Source organism: Geospiza fortis, unplaced genomic scaffold (assembly GCF_000277835.1).
Source record: "Geospiza fortis unplaced genomic scaffold, GeoFor_1.0 scaffold299, whole genome shotgun sequence".
NCBI classification, from domain to species: Eukaryota; Metazoa; Chordata; class Aves; order Passeriformes; family Thraupidae; genus Geospiza; species Geospiza fortis.
The window spans coordinates 36151-53257 of NW_005054549.1; the positions used below are offsets into that span (position 1 = coordinate 36151).

General features: G+C 52.1%; 2 protein-coding genes across 2 annotated transcripts in view; one reads left to right on the forward strand and one right to left on the reverse strand.

Moving 5' to 3' along the window:
- CHAF1A (chromatin assembly factor 1 subunit A) overlaps nt 1-12706 on the forward strand; it is a 13456-nt gene extending 750 nt beyond the window's left edge. Inside the window, 13 exon segments of the mRNA XM_014310577.2 lie at nt 1-270; nt 1989-2045; nt 3846-4087; nt 4502-4562; nt 4954-5022; nt 5400-5623; nt 5748-5916; nt 6083-6163; nt 6240-6329; nt 6528-6789; nt 7606-8051; nt 10882-10969; nt 12229-12706. The exon segment at nt 1-270 is cut by the window's left edge and continues 6 nt beyond it. Coding sequence (XP_014166052.2) covers nt 1-270; nt 1989-2045; nt 3846-4087; nt 4502-4562; nt 4954-5022; nt 5400-5623; nt 5748-5916; nt 6083-6163; nt 6240-6329; nt 6528-6789; nt 7606-8051; nt 10882-10969; nt 12229-12308 — 2139 coding nt within the window. The 3' untranslated portion in view covers nt 12309-12706.
- On the reverse strand, nt 12024-17101 carry UBXN6 (UBX domain protein 6). Its single transcript, XM_031064018.1, has 10 exons — nt 17047-17101; nt 16767-16828; nt 16521-16643; nt 16207-16304; nt 15811-15886; nt 15642-15726; nt 15197-15416; nt 14970-15100; nt 14221-14366; nt 12024-13694 (listed from the first exon to the last, which is right to left on the reverse strand). The coding sequence occupies exons 2-10, from the start codon at nt 16812-16814 to the stop codon at nt 13569-13571; spliced, it is 1053 nt and encodes a 350-aa protein (XP_030919878.1). The 5' UTR covers nt 16815-16828; nt 17047-17101; the 3' UTR covers nt 12024-13568.
- Between the last annotated feature and the right edge of the window lie 6 nt (nt 17102-17107).

A 17107-nucleotide genomic window follows, 5' to 3' on the forward strand; every position in this document is an offset into this window, starting at 1 on the left:
GGAGCGGGCAGGAAGGGCGCTCAGGGAGAACTGAAGGATGTGCTCTTTGAGGGGAAGGTGCCCGTGGTGCTGCTGGAGGACATCATGACCCTGAAATGCCCCCAGGTGGCCTCCCTGGACGCGTCGGAGAGCGAGGCCCTGGAGTCGTCCCACGAGGGGGACTCGGGACTGACCAACTCCTCGCTGAGCTCCGGGGGCTCCCCCGAGCTCCTGGCACACAGCAAGGGCAGCAGCAGCAGCCCTCTGGCTGCCTCCACGCCTGCCAGGAAGGTGGGTCTGCTCTGCTCTGGGGTGCAGGTGCTGTGCTGGAGTGCTTGGGGTTCTGGGGAACAGGGTGAGTGGGGCAGCGAGGAGTGTAGGAAAGGTGGTGGGGATTAATTACTGAACTGTTGCCCTTTGGGGGGTCTCTAAATCCTGCAGCTCAAGGGTTTGATCCTCCCTGGTTCTGGCTGCTGCTCTATTTACATTTCTTTAGTGAAATGCCCGCTTGGGGCTTGGTGTTTTGGGAGCAGCATCCAAGAGCAGTTCTGTGTTTAGGTGCTTTTCCCCAAGCTCTGTTCATCCTCCTCAGGGCTGCTGGGATTCCTGTGAGGATGTTCCCCCAGCACAGCCGGTGCAGATGCTTTTCCAGCTCTGAGTTTCTGCAGCTGCCACGGAAAAGCTCTGGCACAGATTTCCCAGAGCAGCTCTCCTGCCTCATCCCTGGCAGTGCCCAGGGCCAGGCTCGTGGGGATTGGAGCAGCCTGGCACAGTGGAGCGTGCCCCATGGCAGGGCTGGCACTGGATGGGCTCTAAGGTCCCTCCCAACCCAAACAATTCTGGGATTGCATCAAAAAGCTCGGGGTGAGGGGGGTTTTGGTCACCTGACTTTCAGCCACCCTGATTTTTGGGGCACTTTGGACAGAGAAGCTTCCAAGGGTGGCAGCATCTGCTCAGGTGGCTCAAACACCACGGGGATGGTTCTCCCAGTCCTGTTGTTGTGTTTATCAAGTCAAGTGATCAATTAATTCCTCCTCTGTGAAAACTCCCAGTCTTCCCTCTCTAAAATAAACAGACACACTCAAGCAGGCGTGAAGAATTTCCAGTGTAGCAGAAAGCACTCCTGGTGTAATCCAGCACTGCCAGTGGGGCTGCATTTGCTCGTGTGCTGCTCCCCAAAATGAGGGTTTGCACCCCAAGCTGTGCAGCTGGGAGTCCTGGCAGCTTTGTTTTCCTGGGAGGAAGCAGCTCTGAGGAGCTGAAGCCCCCACTTGACAGAACTCCTGTTTTATATCAGATAAATATAGAAAATAAAGCAGTTGGGCTGTGTTAGCCTGTTAATCACAATTTAAATGTGATGCTGTGAATGGCAGGAGGAGGAGGAGGGGGGATCCAGTAAATCAAGTCACAGTGTGCTGAAGTATTGACAAATTAGGCCTTGAACCAGTCTATGAATGATGGTCTTATGCATAAAACACCTTTTTCTTCCCCCCATAAATAAAAGATAAATGAGAAGTGTGCCCTGTTTGGAATTTAGGGTCAGTGAGCTGTTACTGGTGGAAGATCAAGTGGACTGTGATGACAAGAAGAAAGTGTTAAAATGTGGAAAACAGTCCTTGTATTCATAAAGTTACAGCTAAATATCACAGCAAGATAGGTGGATGCAAAAAAAAAAAAAAACCAAACAAACATAAGTTTAGCTGGAAGGAAGTGAATTTGCCATGTTGAAATGTCCCCCGTGGTTCAGAGCAGCTCCCCTGGTGTGGTGTTCCCTTGCAAAGGATCCTGTAGGGCTGAGGGGACCAGAGGGGTTTGTTCAGGGGGACAGGAGGTGGATCCAGGCTGGGGTGGGAGTGGGGAGGTTGGGTATTCCTGAGCTGTGCCCTCATTCCCTGCTCTGGGGCATTGGGAGTGACTGGGTGTGATCTGCAGGAGCAGCCTGGTGTCACTCAGGCTGGAAAATCCTGTCACTCAGGATCTCCTCTAAAACTTGCATTTTGTAATTCCAGGTACCTCAGAAATTCCACAGAAGTTCAGCAGAGAAGGAGAAGCTGAGATTGCAAAGAGTAAGGCATTTCCCTGACACCCAAACCTCCCCTGAGGAGCCAACAAAGCTTTGCCTTTTATCTCAGCCCAGCTGGAACATCTCTTTTGCCATTTTTCCTCACCCTGAGGAGCATGGAAAAACCTTTAATGCAGGCAGTTAAAGTGCTTGGCTCTTTCCAAAGCTCCTGAATGGAGCCCTGGGTGCATTTGGGGCTCTTTGGGAAGGATTGGAAACGTTGAAGCCCCAAAATGTAGGTTCAGTTTTTATTAATACACAAGGCAAGTGGGACACTGTGTCTGTGGCTTCCCAGAGGATGTCACCACTGGATGCCACCACTGGGAATGCTCAAGCTCCAGGTTCTGTTTGCTTGGATGCAGCTCCTCAGCAAACTCTGCTCCCTCATTCTACTGCCACTCGTGGCATGCTGGGTGAGAGGAGGCTGAAGGGTCCCTGCTGCAGGAATGGGCTTTTTTGGGTTTGTTTTTATCTGCACCTGGGAGGGTTTGTGCCCAGGCATTCTGTGTCTCTCAGTGGCTTGTTTATAAACTTGTGTGTTTTATGTAAGTTGTAGCTGTAAAGCTCTTCAGCTTTTCCCAGTGCCCCATATAGAATTCCAATCTGTTGTTTTCTTCCCTTCTATAGCTGTGTTAAAAATAGCAGGGATGGGAGGGAGAGAGGAGAATGGAAGCTAAAAATGATGCTGGGAATGAACCAGAGCCACCAGTGAGCTGTCAGCTTCACACCAGCACCCAGCACATTCCATGACTCAGGCTGACAGTGTTGTTTCCTTGCCATTGGCACCACTTGGCTGTTGGTGGCTTTCTGCAGTTATTTGTGTTGTGACACTGCTCAAGGAAGCCTTGATGTTGACAAGGAGAGATGTGAAATCAATAAAAGAAAACTGAAAATACCCAGGGAAGAGAAGGAGTGTCTGGGCACAGGCAGATCCTCCTTTCCTGGTGACATCACCAGTGCCTGCAGCACAGAAAAGCTTTTTCTCTTTAATTTGACATTTTCCTCCTTTGTGTCAGCAGAGCCACGGTGGGAATTGCAGTTGTTTTGGGAGGAAACACCATAAAAGGCAACACTTCCAATAACATCTGTTCCCAGAGTGCCCCTTGAACAATCTCAGGGCACTGGTGATGTCTGGTGATCTAGAATGGAAGAAAACAAGGGACAAGCTCCACAATTTGGTTTTGGAGACTGACTTTATTCCCTGAGATCATGGAATATCCCAGTGGGGGGGACCCACAAGGATCATCCAAGTGATTTCTGTGGTTGTGGAAACCATCAGAAAATCCTTGTGGGTTTGTGATGTCAAATCAGCTCAAATTCACTTGTAGAAGTGACACCACTGTAGCCCTGTGATGACACCAAAGCGTGAAAAGCTTTGCTCAGGAGAAAATATTTTGGAAAGAATCTGAAATCTCCTATTAAATAAGGGAATAATTACGATTTTTTAATTCCCATCTAATTTTCTATAATGCCACAGTGGTAAGGAAGATGACTCAATACAAAGCTTTCTTTGATGCTTAGAGAAAAGAAAATACCTTTTTTTTTTTGCGAAGGGAAAAGAATAATTAAAGCTTTCAGAGAGGCAGCCCAGGGAAGCTCAGCTGGCTGCTGCCTGAGGCAGGGGGGCTGTGGATGTGCTCCCACCTGCACTCCTGGGGAGGAGGAGGGTCCTTCCAAGTCCAGGATATTTTGTGATGCTGCAGGTCAAGCACTGGGTGGGTCCTCTTTGAGCAATAAATGCTGATTTCCAGCAGGGTTTTGGGAGCACAGAGCTGCAGTTCTGAGTGTCCCCTTTGTGCCCCAGGACCAGGAGCGTGCGGACAAGCTCCAGAAGCTGCAGGCAGAGAGGGAGGAGAAGGGGAGGCTCAAGGAAGAGGCAAAAGCTGCGAAGGAACGAGCCAAGGAGGAGGCAAAGAAGAGGAAAGAGGAAGAGAAAGAGTTGAAAGAGAGAGAAAGGAGGGAAAAGAAGGAAAAGGAAGAGAAGGAGAAAGCTGAGAAGCTGCGAGTGAAGGAGGAGAAGCGCAAGGAGAGGCAGGAGGCTCTGGAGTGAGTGCCTGGGCTTGAGCAGCTGCTGGGGGTGCCTGTGCTGGGGCCTGGGGTCAGGGGTGGCTCTGAAATGCCTGAGGGACTCTGTGCCCCCATCCCAGCAGTGCCTCTGCTGTCCTGCTGCCCTGAGCAGGACCTGGCTCACCTGTGCTCTTTGTGGAGGAAGTTACTGGGGCTTGGTAACCCCTGAAACTCCCTGGGATTGAGAGAAACTCGAGGCAGCCCATTAACTTGAAATGAGTCAATATTTGCTCTAGAAGGAATGAACAAAGTCTCCTGTGCACTTCACCAAGTGTGGTTCTTGGCTGGGTTGACAGATGATCCTCCTGGTGGGGTCTGGGGCTTCCCACCTCCTCCTCAGTGCAAATAAACCCTTCCTGGAGGGTGACAATTCACATGATCTTTGTTTTCAAGGGCAAAACTTGAGGAGAAGAGAAAGAAAGAAGAGGAGAAACGGTTAAAGGAGGAAGAAAAGGTGAAAATGCTTTCTCTGGCTTGTCTCTCAATTCTTCCTGGGGTGAAATGGTGGAGCAGGTTCCTTTGGGTGCAGCCTGTCCCCCTGACCTGCTGGGGCTGCTCCATGCAGATTTTACCTGTTACTTTCACACCTGTTGGTTCCTTTGCTTTTCCCCTCTCGGGTGTTTTCTGTGTGTGTTTCTGAGTGGCCACAAGTGACCTGTTCCCTGGCAGTGACACTGGAGCCCTGCTTGTGCCAGGAGGACAATGAGTGTTTCTGTTGAGTCACAGGAGCTGCTGACTGCCTGAACTTTGCTTTGTGCCTCATTTGAAGTTGAGTCATGCGTGAGCTCACCTGGCATTCCAAAGCTTTGTCCCATCTCACATTTGCGTTTGGGTTCTCGTTTCAGCGCATCAATGCCCAGAAAGCAGAGATCACCAGGTTCTTCCAGAAACCAAAGACTCCACAGGCCCCCAAGGTGAGGGACTGCTGTGCCTCTGTGTGTTGGTCTCTCACAGTTGTTCCTAACAAAATACCCCGATTTCCTTCTCAGCTGCCCCTTACAGCTTCTTAGGTGGTCAAAACATTGGTTTTTCTTAATTTCCTGGTCTCAAAAGTGCAAAGGATTTTAAGAAAAAGGCCAGAGCAGAGACTACAGAGGACACTTGTTGTTGGTTTAGTGAATCTCGGCTCTGTTTTCTACATTGCCTGGAAGATCTGGACAGGAAGGGTTTAACTTAATCTTCACTTAACCTAAATCTTCACCTCAGACAACACCTCAACAGCAGGTGTTTCTTGCATGTGTTGGTGCTGCAGCTTCTCCGTGTCCTTGACATTCCTCACTTGATGTTTCAGACCCTTGCTGGCTCCTGTGGGAAGTTTGCTCCTTTTGAAATTAAGGAGAACATGGTCTTAGCCCCCCTCAGCCGTGTGGCCCTGGATCCAGAGGACCTGGAACAGCTGGATAAGCTCCTGCACGCCCAGAATGGTGAAGATTCTTTCTTGAAGGATCTAAAATGTCGTAAACCACGGAAAACTGGGCCCACTTTGGTCAGTGACAGCAATGACAGTGTCAACAGGTCAGTCTGCACCTGGGGGCTTGCTCTGCTTCTGGTTTATGAAATGAACTGCAGAGAGGGATTGAGGAGGAGGGAAGGCTGGAGCTGCTCTGTGGGGCTCAGCCACCTTCCCCTGTGTTCCCAGTGACGTGGTGGTGGTGGATAGCTGCCAGGCAGATGCTGTTCCTGAGAGGGAGAAGTTTGGCAGGATGAAGCTCCTGCAGTTCAGTGAGAATCACCGCCCTGCCTACTGGGGCACCTGGAACAAGAGAACCTCCCTGATCCGTGCCAGGAATCCATGGTCCAAGGACACTGTAAGCACCTCAGCCTGCTGCATCCTTTATGCTCTAGAAGTGAATGTGCTTGGCCAAGTCCTCTGCTTCCCTGGCATTTCTGAGCCATTTTGTTCCCTTTGAAGCCCAGCCTGGATTTGGTGCTGTGCTCTCCAGTGCTGGACAGAAATGTTGGCATTTCTTGCAGAAACTGCTGGACTATGAAGTAGACAGTGATGAAGAGTGGGAAGAGGAGGAGCCAGGGGAAAGTCTCTCCCATAGTGAAGAGGTGAGGATCCTGCATGCTGAATAAAATCAGGAACCACTTGCACTTGGCAGTGTAACTTTAACCCATTTATTTGTAGGATGACGAAGAGGAGGGAGAGGATGAAGATGAGGACGATGGGTTTTTTGTACCCCATGGGTACCTATCTGAAGATGAAGGTGTGACAGAGGTAAGGCAGCTGGGTGGCCCTGAGTTCCCATCTCTGTTTCCAGTGAACTGTGCCACGTCAATATTGGCAGGGGAGGAGAGCACGTGGTCTGTGCCTGCACGGTTCAGGAGCCCTGTGTGGCTCAGGGAACAAAGCTAGCTTCAAAAAGCTCTTTTTTAATCCTGGTGTGGCTGTAACTTTTGTCCCCTGTGGCTGCAGGAGTGTGACCCAGAGAACCAGAAGGTTCGTCAGAAACTGAAAGCAAAGGAGTGGGATGAGCTGATAGCCAAGGGGAAGAGGTTCCATGTCCTGCAGCCTGTGAAGATTGGCTGTGTCTGGGAAAGGGCAGCAAAGGACAACGGCACCAACCCCGACCTGAAGGTGCTCCAGCAGTTCACAGCCTGTGTCCTGGATCCACCTGTGCCAGAGGAGGAGCAGCACACACAGAAATGTAGCAAAAAAAGAGCAAAAGATCAGCAAAGTAAGACCTGAAGGGCTAAACAGTGCTTCCACAGTGTCGTGCTCTGCTTTGGAGGGAGTAGGGGGATTAGTGAGTGTTGCATTCAGAATGACCTGTTTCTGACAAGGCTGGAATCCAAGGAATCTCTGAGAGCTCTTGGAAAGGAGTTTTCTGGCAGTGCCTCTCCAAAAAGTCTTGCTCTGGGCAATCTAGGAACTAAAGCCAGCCAGACTTGAGCAATCTCAGATTTAGGATGGGCCTGAGCCTGTTTATTGTTTGGGGGAAATGGTTTGGTTTCTGTGTTTGGTTCCAGGCCTGAGCTTTTCCTGCACCTGATTAACACAAAGCTGTGAATAACTCACATAAAGGCCAAGCAGGGGGTGGGGATTTCACTCCAGGGTGTTGTTTCCACATCAGACCTAGCTGCTGTTACAGTCATGGAATCCCAGAGTGGTTTGGGTTGGGGGACACCTTAAAGACCATCCAATTTCTGCCATGGGCAGCGACACCTTCCACTTGCTCCAAGCCCCATCCAACCTCACCTTGGAGCCTTCCAGGCATGGGGCACCCCCAGCTTCTCGGGGCAATCCATCTCTAAAACCAATCCTGGGGTGCCTGTGCTGATTTCTATCCCCCTGGTATCCCAGCCTTTAACCCATTCTGTGCCCCTTTCCCCCCCAGCAGTTCTGGAGTGCCCGTGCTGATTTCTGTCCCTGTGGTTTCCCAACCTTCAACCCACCCTGTGCCACCTTTCCCCCGCAGTGCTGGGCCAGCTCTGGAGAGCCCACGCTGATTTCTTTCCCACTTTTAACCCATTCTGTGCCATTTCCCCCGCAGTCCTGGGCCAGCTGCTGCCGCTGCTGCACGGGAACGTGCACGGGAGCAGGGTGATCATCCAGGAGTTCCAGGAGTGCTGCCGCCAGGGACGCTTCAGCCACGGCCCCAGGAGCCCCCCAGAGCCCCCGGGTGGCGAGGACAGCGGGGTGCCCTCCAAGGCCAGGCTCAAGAGGATCATTTCAGAGAGCTCCGTGTACGAGAAGAGGCCCGAGTTCAGGATGTGCTGGTACGTGCACGCCGAGGTGCTGCGCAGCTTTGGGCAGCAGCAGCTCCCCGTGCCCTGCCAGTGGAACTACGTCACCCAGGTGCCCTGCACGGGCAAGGAGGAGGGGGGCAGCGTGCCAGGAGTGGCTGTGCCCCAGCCCACCCCCCTGGCAGCCAAGAGGAAGCCTGTGGGAAGCAGGTCCATCACCAAGTTCATGAAGAGGCCTCGGGGTGCTGAGCAGGTGAGTTCCTGGTGGGTGTTGTGCCCCAGTATGAGTGCTGGGAATGGGGCTGGGGGTGTTTGCACCCCCCAGGTCAGCCTGTTACCTCCAGCCACTGTCCTGCACACCAGAAGACCCTTTTTATGGGGAAAGGAGTGAAATGATGGGACTAAAGAGATGGGTTTCTTTTGTGTGTCTGCAGCTTGGACTCTCTGTTCCATTTGAAACGTTGCTCTCCTGCTGTTCTTCCATTCTCTGCTATTTGGCAGTGATTGCATCCAAGCTGTGAATAGTTTGAGAGTCTGCTCGGCCTTGGTTTTACAGCTGTGTGTAATTTGTGTGCAGGTTTTATGTGTGCCTGTGGCTGCCAGATGTACAGCCCGAGCTGATGACTTACAGCAGTTGCATGTGAACGGATTAAATGTGGTTCCCAAGTGCTGCAACTCAGCCCAGAGCAGTCTGTAAAGGCTCCAGCTCATCCTGACACACATAAAGCTGAATTTCAAGAGCTGGTTTAAAAATACAATAATTCATAGGGACAAAATGAGATGGAATTGCAGTGGTTGCTGCCTGGGAGCTGTGTTGTGGTTTTCCTGTTGTTGCTTCTGCTTTTCAGGGCGACCACAGGTAGTGCTGGAGCCTAATCATGACTGAAAAATGGGATCATGGAATTCCAGAATGCTTTGGCTTGGGAGGGACCTTAAATCCCACCCAGGGCCAGCCCTGCCATGGCAGGGACACCTCCCCTGCCCCAGGCTGCTCCAGCCTGGCCCTGGGCACTGCCAGGGATGCAGGGGCAGCCCCAGCTGTTCTAGGAGCTCCACCCCAGCCCCTCCCCACCATCACAGGGAGGAATTCCTTCCCCAAATCCCATCCAACCCTGCCCCCTGGCAGTGGGAGCCATTCCCTGTGTCCTGTCCCTCCATCCCCTGTCCAAAGTCTCTCTCTGTGTTTCCTCTTGTCCCCTTCAGGCCCTGGAGGAGCCACAGCTGGGTCCCCACAAGCTTGGGATGCTCTGTGGAGGCTTTAGGTGCTGGAACTTGGGGTTATCAACCTTTGGCTTCCAGTGCCCCAGGCAGGGCAGGGTTTGAAGTCCCTGCCAGTGGATTTATTCCTCCTTCCGTGTGCACCAGCTTAGGAAAGAGCCCCAGAATGGTTTGGCTTGGGAGGGACCTTAAAGCTGATCTCGTTCCACCCCCTCCCATGGACCACAGATGAGGCTTTTGATGCTTTTTATGCTTTGCCTTCCCAATTTATTCTTGGCTTTTTTGGCTTTTCTACTGAAAAAGCTCAGCATTCAGGTATTGATAGAGATCAGAGACTTGTGAGAAGCTGTTCAGCCCCCAAACTCCATCTGCTTGGGTTTTTTCTTGTACACTAAATAAAGGCAGAGATAAAAGTCTCTGCTTGGCACCCACTGGAAATTCAGCTCATAAGGGAGCAGAAATAGCAAAACAAAGGCTTTTAGGAGAATTACATCAGCAGCCTGAATGCTTCAGAGCTCCTCAGAGCTGTGCTGGGGAGGTGCAGCTCCGAGCAGAGGTGTCACAGCCCCAGAAGCTTTTCATTCCTGATGTCTCAATCAGCCCTGCTCAGGTGTTAAGATCCCACCCCACCTGTGGAGCCAGGCTGGGCTGTGGAGAGAGCCTGGGAATGGCTGGGAGCTGCCAGATTCCCACTCTGGCACGTGTTTCTGTGCTGGGAAGCTCACACCAGGGCTTGTGTGAGTCAAGGTGCTCTTACATAAGCTGTGGAGAGAAAAATTTGGTGCTGAAGTGGGCAGTACCTGCCCACGTGTAGGAGGGATTTAATTTGAGAACTGGGACTTTATCGAAAGATGTAAATTGAAAATTTCTTGGCTTGGAAGAGTTTTAAGGGGATGGGGACCAGGATTTTCATTCCAGTTCCATCTGAAGGAAAAAACCAAAACTCAACAGACCCTCACAGCTGGGCAGCTTTGGTTTGTGTCACTCCTTGGGTTCTGTGTTCTCCATTCCAAATGGGGAATTTGGGCTTTTCCCATGGCAGGAAACCTGGGCAGCAAGGGAAGAACTGGCACAGCTCCCTGAATAAAAGCTGATTGGCAAAGAGGAGGAGCAGTCAGGAGAAAACAAGGTCTGAACTTGACAAGCAACAGTAATTCTCCATCTTCAGAAGGGAGAGGACATCCAGAGGGGCTCAGCCTGGAGCAAAGGAGGCTCAGGGGGCCCTGGTGGCTCTGCACAGCTCCTGCCAGGAGGGGACAGCCAGGGGACAGCAGGCTCTGCTCCCAGGGACAGCAGGACAAGAGGGAACAGCCTCAAGCTGTGCCGGGGTGGTTTGGGTTGGATATTGGGAAAATTCCTTCATGGCAAGGGTTGTAAAGCCCTGGCACAGCTGCCCTGGGCACGACTGGAGTCTCCAGCCCTGCAGGGATTTAAAATCCATGGGGATGTGGCACCTGGGGACAGGGCCAGTGCTGGCCTTGGCAGCGCTGGGGAGCAGTTGGACTCGCTGACCTTTATGAGTCTGTGATTCTGTGAAAATAATAAACAGAGCAGGGAGAGATTTCCCTTCCAAAAATGCAGCAAGAGTCAGATTCCCATGGAGCCTGAGCTGCCTGTGCTGCGGGGGCTGCTCAGCACGTTGTGTAAGAGGGAAGGATCCTGGAGCAGAGCTTGGCCTCTTTCCCACTGTGTGTGCCACTGCACTGAGGCCTTTAGTCACAGGTCCCAGCTTGTGGAGCTGGGAATTGCAGATTTCCTTCCCTTCAGGTGTGCCCACCTGCCCAGAGGGTGCCCAGCACTGCCTGTGCCAGCTCTGGCCCCTAGCACCTCCTGGCTCACACCTGGTACCTGCTTTTTCCCTCCAGGCTGCAGAGATGGATGGATTTCAGGCAGACACTGAGGAAGATGAGGAAGATGATGACTGCATGATTGTGGATGTACAGCCAGGAAAAGGTGGGAAGGGAGATGGGTACCAAGGGAGCAGCACCTGTGTGAGCTGAACTTGGGCTTTTCTGCCCTTTTCACCACTCCTTGAGCTTTTCTCTCTATAGATATCTTATTCCAGCTACTCCTGCTTTTTATCCTTTTTTTAAAGACGTTTCTTTGCTATTTATGGCTTTCTCTAAGCTGCTCTTGGCTTTTCTGCCCTCCTCCTCCCCTTTGGCCTCAGTGGCACAAAGGCCTGTGAGCTGCCAGGGTCACCTGCCTGTTCCTGGGGGCACAGGTGAGCACTGGGGCAGTGCCAGCACATCCACTGGCAAATTATGGCAAATAAATACTGCTGTACTCTGGGGCATCAGAGCCCTGCAGGCCTGGCAGGGGCTGGGTTATCACCCCTCTGGTGCCTCCTCAGAGGTGCAAGTTGTCTGAAGGAAGTCACATCAGGGAGCAGCCTGGCTGCTGCTCTGCTCCACAATCTGAGCACCTGCTTGTGTTTGTGTCCCAGTTATCCCTTGGAAAATGGCTTCAAAGCCCCTGTGCTGCAGCCCTTCCTTTCAGGCCACGCTGGCATGAGGATGTGCAGCAGCTCCTTTCATCTCCAGGAGCTTTTGGACGCGATCACACAGATCAATGAGCTGACTCCAAGCACGTGCTGTGCTTTCCAAAGCTCTGGGCTCTTTCTTGCTGCTCACAATGGAGCTCTCCCAACCTGCTCTAAGGAAAGTGGTTTGTGTTGGGCAGCTCCTCTGGCAGATAAGGACTCGTGCACAGAAATTCTGGAGTGTTTGACCCATTGCAGGCATTATCTGGGCTCTCCTTCCTCTCTGAGCTCCTCTCACCTCCCAAAACAGACATTGGGACTGCTTGACAAGGAGCCTGGCTTTAATCTTAAGCTGCTTTTGCTTATTACCAGGCTCTGAGATGAAAACCTCGCCTCAGGTTCGTCCCCTCTTGTTCTGAGGATGCCACTGAGCAGCTTCCCTCCCTCAGGCTCTGCTGACACACAAGCAGCTCTGTTTGTTTGGCTCTGCCTGACTCTAAAGCACTGAAAAGATTATGAAAATCCTTTTTATGGTTGAAGTGATTTTTTTATTCTGGATTGGTGATATTAAATACGAAGCCAGTATCAAAACCAGTTTTTAAATAGTGTTGAAAAGGAGACTCACAACAGATGCAGGAAGCTAAGACAGATAAAACATAAAGCAGTCAAATTTTACTGGATTAATGAGGATATTTATAAAAACAAACCAAACACATTCTCTCCTTTGCAGGTTCCACAGCTTCAGAATCCAGTGGCACAAGAGCTGCTCACCAGGACAGCAGCATGGTCAGCCCATCTAATACAATTTGAGACTTAAATGCTACTAACTCCTCTGTATGTATGTAGAATGAGCTAGAAAGTTTTAAACCTTGTGTATCTTTGACCAAGATACTTGAAAGTATTCCACATTTCTTGTAAAGAGAAGACAGCACTTTGTTCTGCTTCAGACCAGATGGAAGCTTAAATTTTTAGCTTTAGCTTTTTAGTTTTTTTTTTAAATACTGCATATTAATCTGTCCTTAATAAAGCATTATTGAAATTTTGATACTTCTTTGTAATGGAAGGTATCTAAGTTATCTCTGAAAGTAGCTGAGGGATTTTGGAATAAGCTTATTGTGATGCCACTGGGGAATGACTGTTCATAATGTTGTACAGCGTGGCCTTGGGTATAAATGATGTACAATTATATATGAATTTATGCTCTTGTACCATCCTGTTTGTGGTCTTACTTGCTCCAGAGAACAGCAGCAGGGCTTTACCTTTGGAAGAGGAAAAATGCATTGTTTCTTTTATTTTGGGACAGGCTGGACAGGTCAGGGCTAGGTTCTCTGTCTCTTGTCTACATCAGAGCTGGGCTCTGTCCCACAGAAAAACTCTTGCTTGAGGTATTAAAGGAGCTGGCATCAAACTTGGTGACACACAGGACAAACTTGCTGGGGCTTTCAGCTTTATACAACTGGTGAGTTATCAATTAGTTCTTTAAAAGATTGTCTGGAATTTCAGGTTTGTTATCTCCCCCTGGGCAGCAGCAGTAGCTGGTCCCTGCTGTCACTCTGTGCTCTCTGAAGGGACAAGGGGGTGATGCTGCCCCAGTAACACCAGTGCCAGCCCCAGCACAGACTGGCTTGGCATCTCAAACCTACAACAACAATGCAACTCAAGCAACTGGGATCAGAACTGAATCTTTAAATAATTCCATTTAATCAGACTAAGTGTAACTTTATCCAAATAGCTTCTCTCCAGTAGGAGTTACAGTGCACACAGAAGCAGAACGGGAAGCTGAGCTCTAAACCCAGCCCCCTCCCCAGGCTCAGGCTGGTAATCCAGCCTTACCAGCCCCTAATCCCTGCTCCACCACTGCCTTGGGAACACCTCGGGCAGTCCCTGCTCCAGTTGGGTGTTGGAAGCCCCAGGGAGGAGCCCCTGGCGAGGCCACCTGTGAGTCTGGAGCTGGGAGGGGACAGCAGAGCCCAGCCCCTGTGCAGAGCTGAACCAAAGCCACCTCCAGCAGTCTCGGCAAAAGGAGGGACGAGTCCAAAGCCAGCAGCACTGGAGGCTCTGCCCTTTATTTCAGGACAGGGGCTGGGCCCTGGCCAGCAGCTCGGGCCGCAGGGGGCTGCGCTGCTCCTCCGCCGCCGCCTCCACGTCCGCCATGACCGCGGCGTCCCAGGCCAGGCTCAGCAGGGCCGAGGGCACCTGGGCACGACAGCAGCACTGAGCACAGCCAGGGCAGGGTGTGGGGAGTCCTGCCAGCCATCCAGTGCCACCCCTGCCTGGGGCAGGGACACCTCCCCCTGCCCCAGCTTGTGCATCCTGGCCTTGGGCACTCCCACCGCTGCTCTGTTCCCCTGAGCGCAGAACACCCTGTGAGCATCCACAGAGCTGGGACTGCTCAGACTGACAAGGACAAGGCTGGATTCTGCAAGCAGCTGCTTTTAGGGATGTTACTTTGGGCTTTCTGTTCACACCCTCCCTCACCAGCGCTGCCTTCCCTCTTTCCCAGCCCCTGACAGCTCTGTGCTCCAGGAGGAGGACCCTGCACTTCCCTCCACACCTCCAAGCCCCCCGGCAGTTACTGCTTTGTTTGTGCTGAAAACGAGGGGACAGAGCACAGCTTGGGGCTCTGAAAGAACACAAACTTCTCCCCCAGCTCTGAGCAGCAGAAGTCTCTGACAGCCTCAAGATGCTCTGGAAGGTACCAACAATAATTTTTTTCACTCACCAACCCACATTCATTGAAGGCCAAGTTCTCATCAGTCAGTTTGAGACCTCCAGGTCCCAGGAGCTCAAAGGGCAGCCAGTCATCTCTGAGTGCTTCTCTCACAAAGTTGTAGAGTGCAGATACTGATTCTCGGGCATAAAAAGTCCCTGCCATGAGAAAACAAGGTGAGAGAGTCTGGCATTTACCAAAATCTAACCTTTTGTGGTCGGTTCCGTGGGGCTTCGCCTACTGATGCTGACTTGATCAACGACTTCCCTGCCACACAGCCAGCCTGATTTAGCTGAAAACTATAAAAGCAGAATCCCCAAAGAAAAATAGTCAATTGTTGGGAGCCCCTGCCAGCCTGTAACAAAGAGCTGGGGAAGCCTGAAATGATTTCCAGAGTTCTACAGGAAAATTTGAAGAGGATTTATGCTGTTGTACAGTCTGACATCACATGGGCAGCCTCACGCTGGCTGCTGTCACACACTGATCTAATGAGTCCAGCTTGTTTCCAGAGGCATGGGAAGAGCAGACTTTAATTAATGATGCCTTGAGATTCTTCCCTCTCTGTCCAATCCTGGCTTAAAATCCCAACCCTGAGCAGGGGGAGGGTTTGGAGATGGGAGGAGTTCATGGGGAAACGTTACCCCGCTGTGGTTTTGGGATGGTTTATCCCACCAGCTGAGCTCAGCACCTCCTCCTTACACTCCAAGGACCCTCAGAAACTTCTGGAGGTGCCCGAAGGAAGGGTGAGGAGTCCCCCTTACCCTGGAGGATGTATCCATCGGGGAAGCGCACCCTCAGCAGCGTGTAGTTGTACTTCCTCATCTCCCTCTGCTCGTCCTTCTCGCGCATGGCTCTGGTCCTCAGCATCGACGCCTTCTCCACCGCCTCTGTCCTGCGGGCACAGACCCTTGTAGGCCCCGAGGAGAGCCACCAGCTGCTGGCTTGGCTGCTGTCCCCTGGCCCTGCTGCTGCTGCTGCAGCCCCTCACCGGAGCCGCTGCTCCCGGCGCAGCTCCTCTGCAGTGAGGCTGAAGAAGTCGTGGGGCAGCTCGAAGCGCGCGGCCGCGGGCGAGGGGTGGAACACGGCCAGCTGCCGGTGCAGCTGCGCCCGCACGGGCTCCGAGCTCAACAGCTGCTCCTTGTGCTCCCTCAGATCCTCCAGCCTGCTCAGCACCTCCTCCTTCAGCACGTAGAACTCCTCCGTGGTCTCTGCAACAGCAAGGATGGCGCGTGAGGCTCTTGGTCTTTAGGGCAGTGACACGGGGACAAGGATCTCTGGGGAAATGTCACACTGGGACAAGGAATGTGGAGGATCAGAGGGTGTTTTTGTTCCAGCCTTGGAGGAATGACCTCTGTGGAGCTGTCAGCAACCAGAGCTGCTCCCAGCATCCCCCAAACTCCCCCTGACTCCACATTAACACCACAAGTTCTTGCCTTGTCCTGGAACAGGCAGCGTTTTTGTCTCAAACCCAACAGCCTGGAAAAATTTGTGTGTCCCTTCCAAGCAGCTTATCCTCTCCTGTAAGAAAAAGACAGAATTTAGATGGAGTTTGCTCCAAGCAAGGGCCTTCCAAGGCTCAGCAGCTATGGAGCCTGAGCTCACCTGAAACACCTTGTTCTGCAATTTGATTTTCCGGTATTTCTCCTCTTCTGGATGGAGATAGATGTTATCCAGGTACCTGCAGGAAGAGGAATGCACTGCTGGATCAAAGCAGAACACTCCAAGGTCAGAGAGAAAAGAGAGACCTCACAGAGGAAAAAAGCTGAGAAACCCAGGAAAATAAAATACATCAATGTTTTGGGGCCAAACCAAACAACCAGCAGCTCCCAAACCTCTTGGATTAGTGGGACCAACTCCTCCAGGATGCTGACATCAGGTCAACTGACAAATTAGGTGGTTCAAGAGTTCCATTTTCTTCCAAAAAGAAGACTGCTAGAAGCAGAGCAAGAAAAGCCAGCAGGCAAGGGATGAGCTGCCCGTGGCCTCAGTGGCACTCACTTGGCCATGGTCTCCACGCACACCCGGACCTTCTCCCGGTCCTTGTTGAAGGTGTGGATCTCCATGATGGAAGCAGCCACCGGGTCCACGGAGAAATACTGGGGGAGAGGGAGAGAAGCTGCTCAGGGAGGAGCTGACCCCAGCCCAGCTCAATTGTTCCCCATTTGCTGGGCTAGAGATGATTTAACAGGTAATGTGAAATTGTCCTGGGGAGATTTTACACGAAGGAGGTGGAGGGTTGGTGAGGTCACTGCTGGCACAAAAGGAGTTTGTAAAGGGAAGGGAAGGGAAGGAGTTTGAAGGGAAGCACTCACTGCCTGGATGGCTTCTCGGAGCTGCTTCTCCTTCTGGTCTTTCCTCACAACAGTACCAGTCAAGGGGCAGATGAAATAAACCCCTGAGACAGAGGGAGCAGCTGCCCCTTCCTCCTCCTGCTCCTGCAGGAGATAAAACCAAACTGAGCACGGGGAGGTTTTGGGGGATTATGTTTATAAATACCCTCAGGATAAGGAGAGCAGCCCCAAGGGGTGCTGAGCAGGGAATGGCAGCATCTCCCTCACCTTTTCCTCCATGGAGAGCCCCTTCTCACTGGCAGCTGCCTCGGCCATCAGCTCTTTCCTCACTACAACACACAAACCCCGGCTGGAGTGGAGGCTCAGCACATTCCAGAGCCTTTCGGACAGCTCAGCGCTGCCCTGGGAAGCAAACACCTGCCCAGGTGTGGCGTCCCAGCCCAGGGCTGCGCATGACCCCATTTCCAGGACAGCTGCCCGAAAACAGGCAGGACAGAGAGCCGTCCCCGGGCGCTTTTCCAGCCCTGGTTCCCGCGGCCGCTCCTACCCTGGTTCCTGATGGCCTCCTGCGATGCGGACGGAGCCTTTCCTCCCTTGGGCTTCAGCTC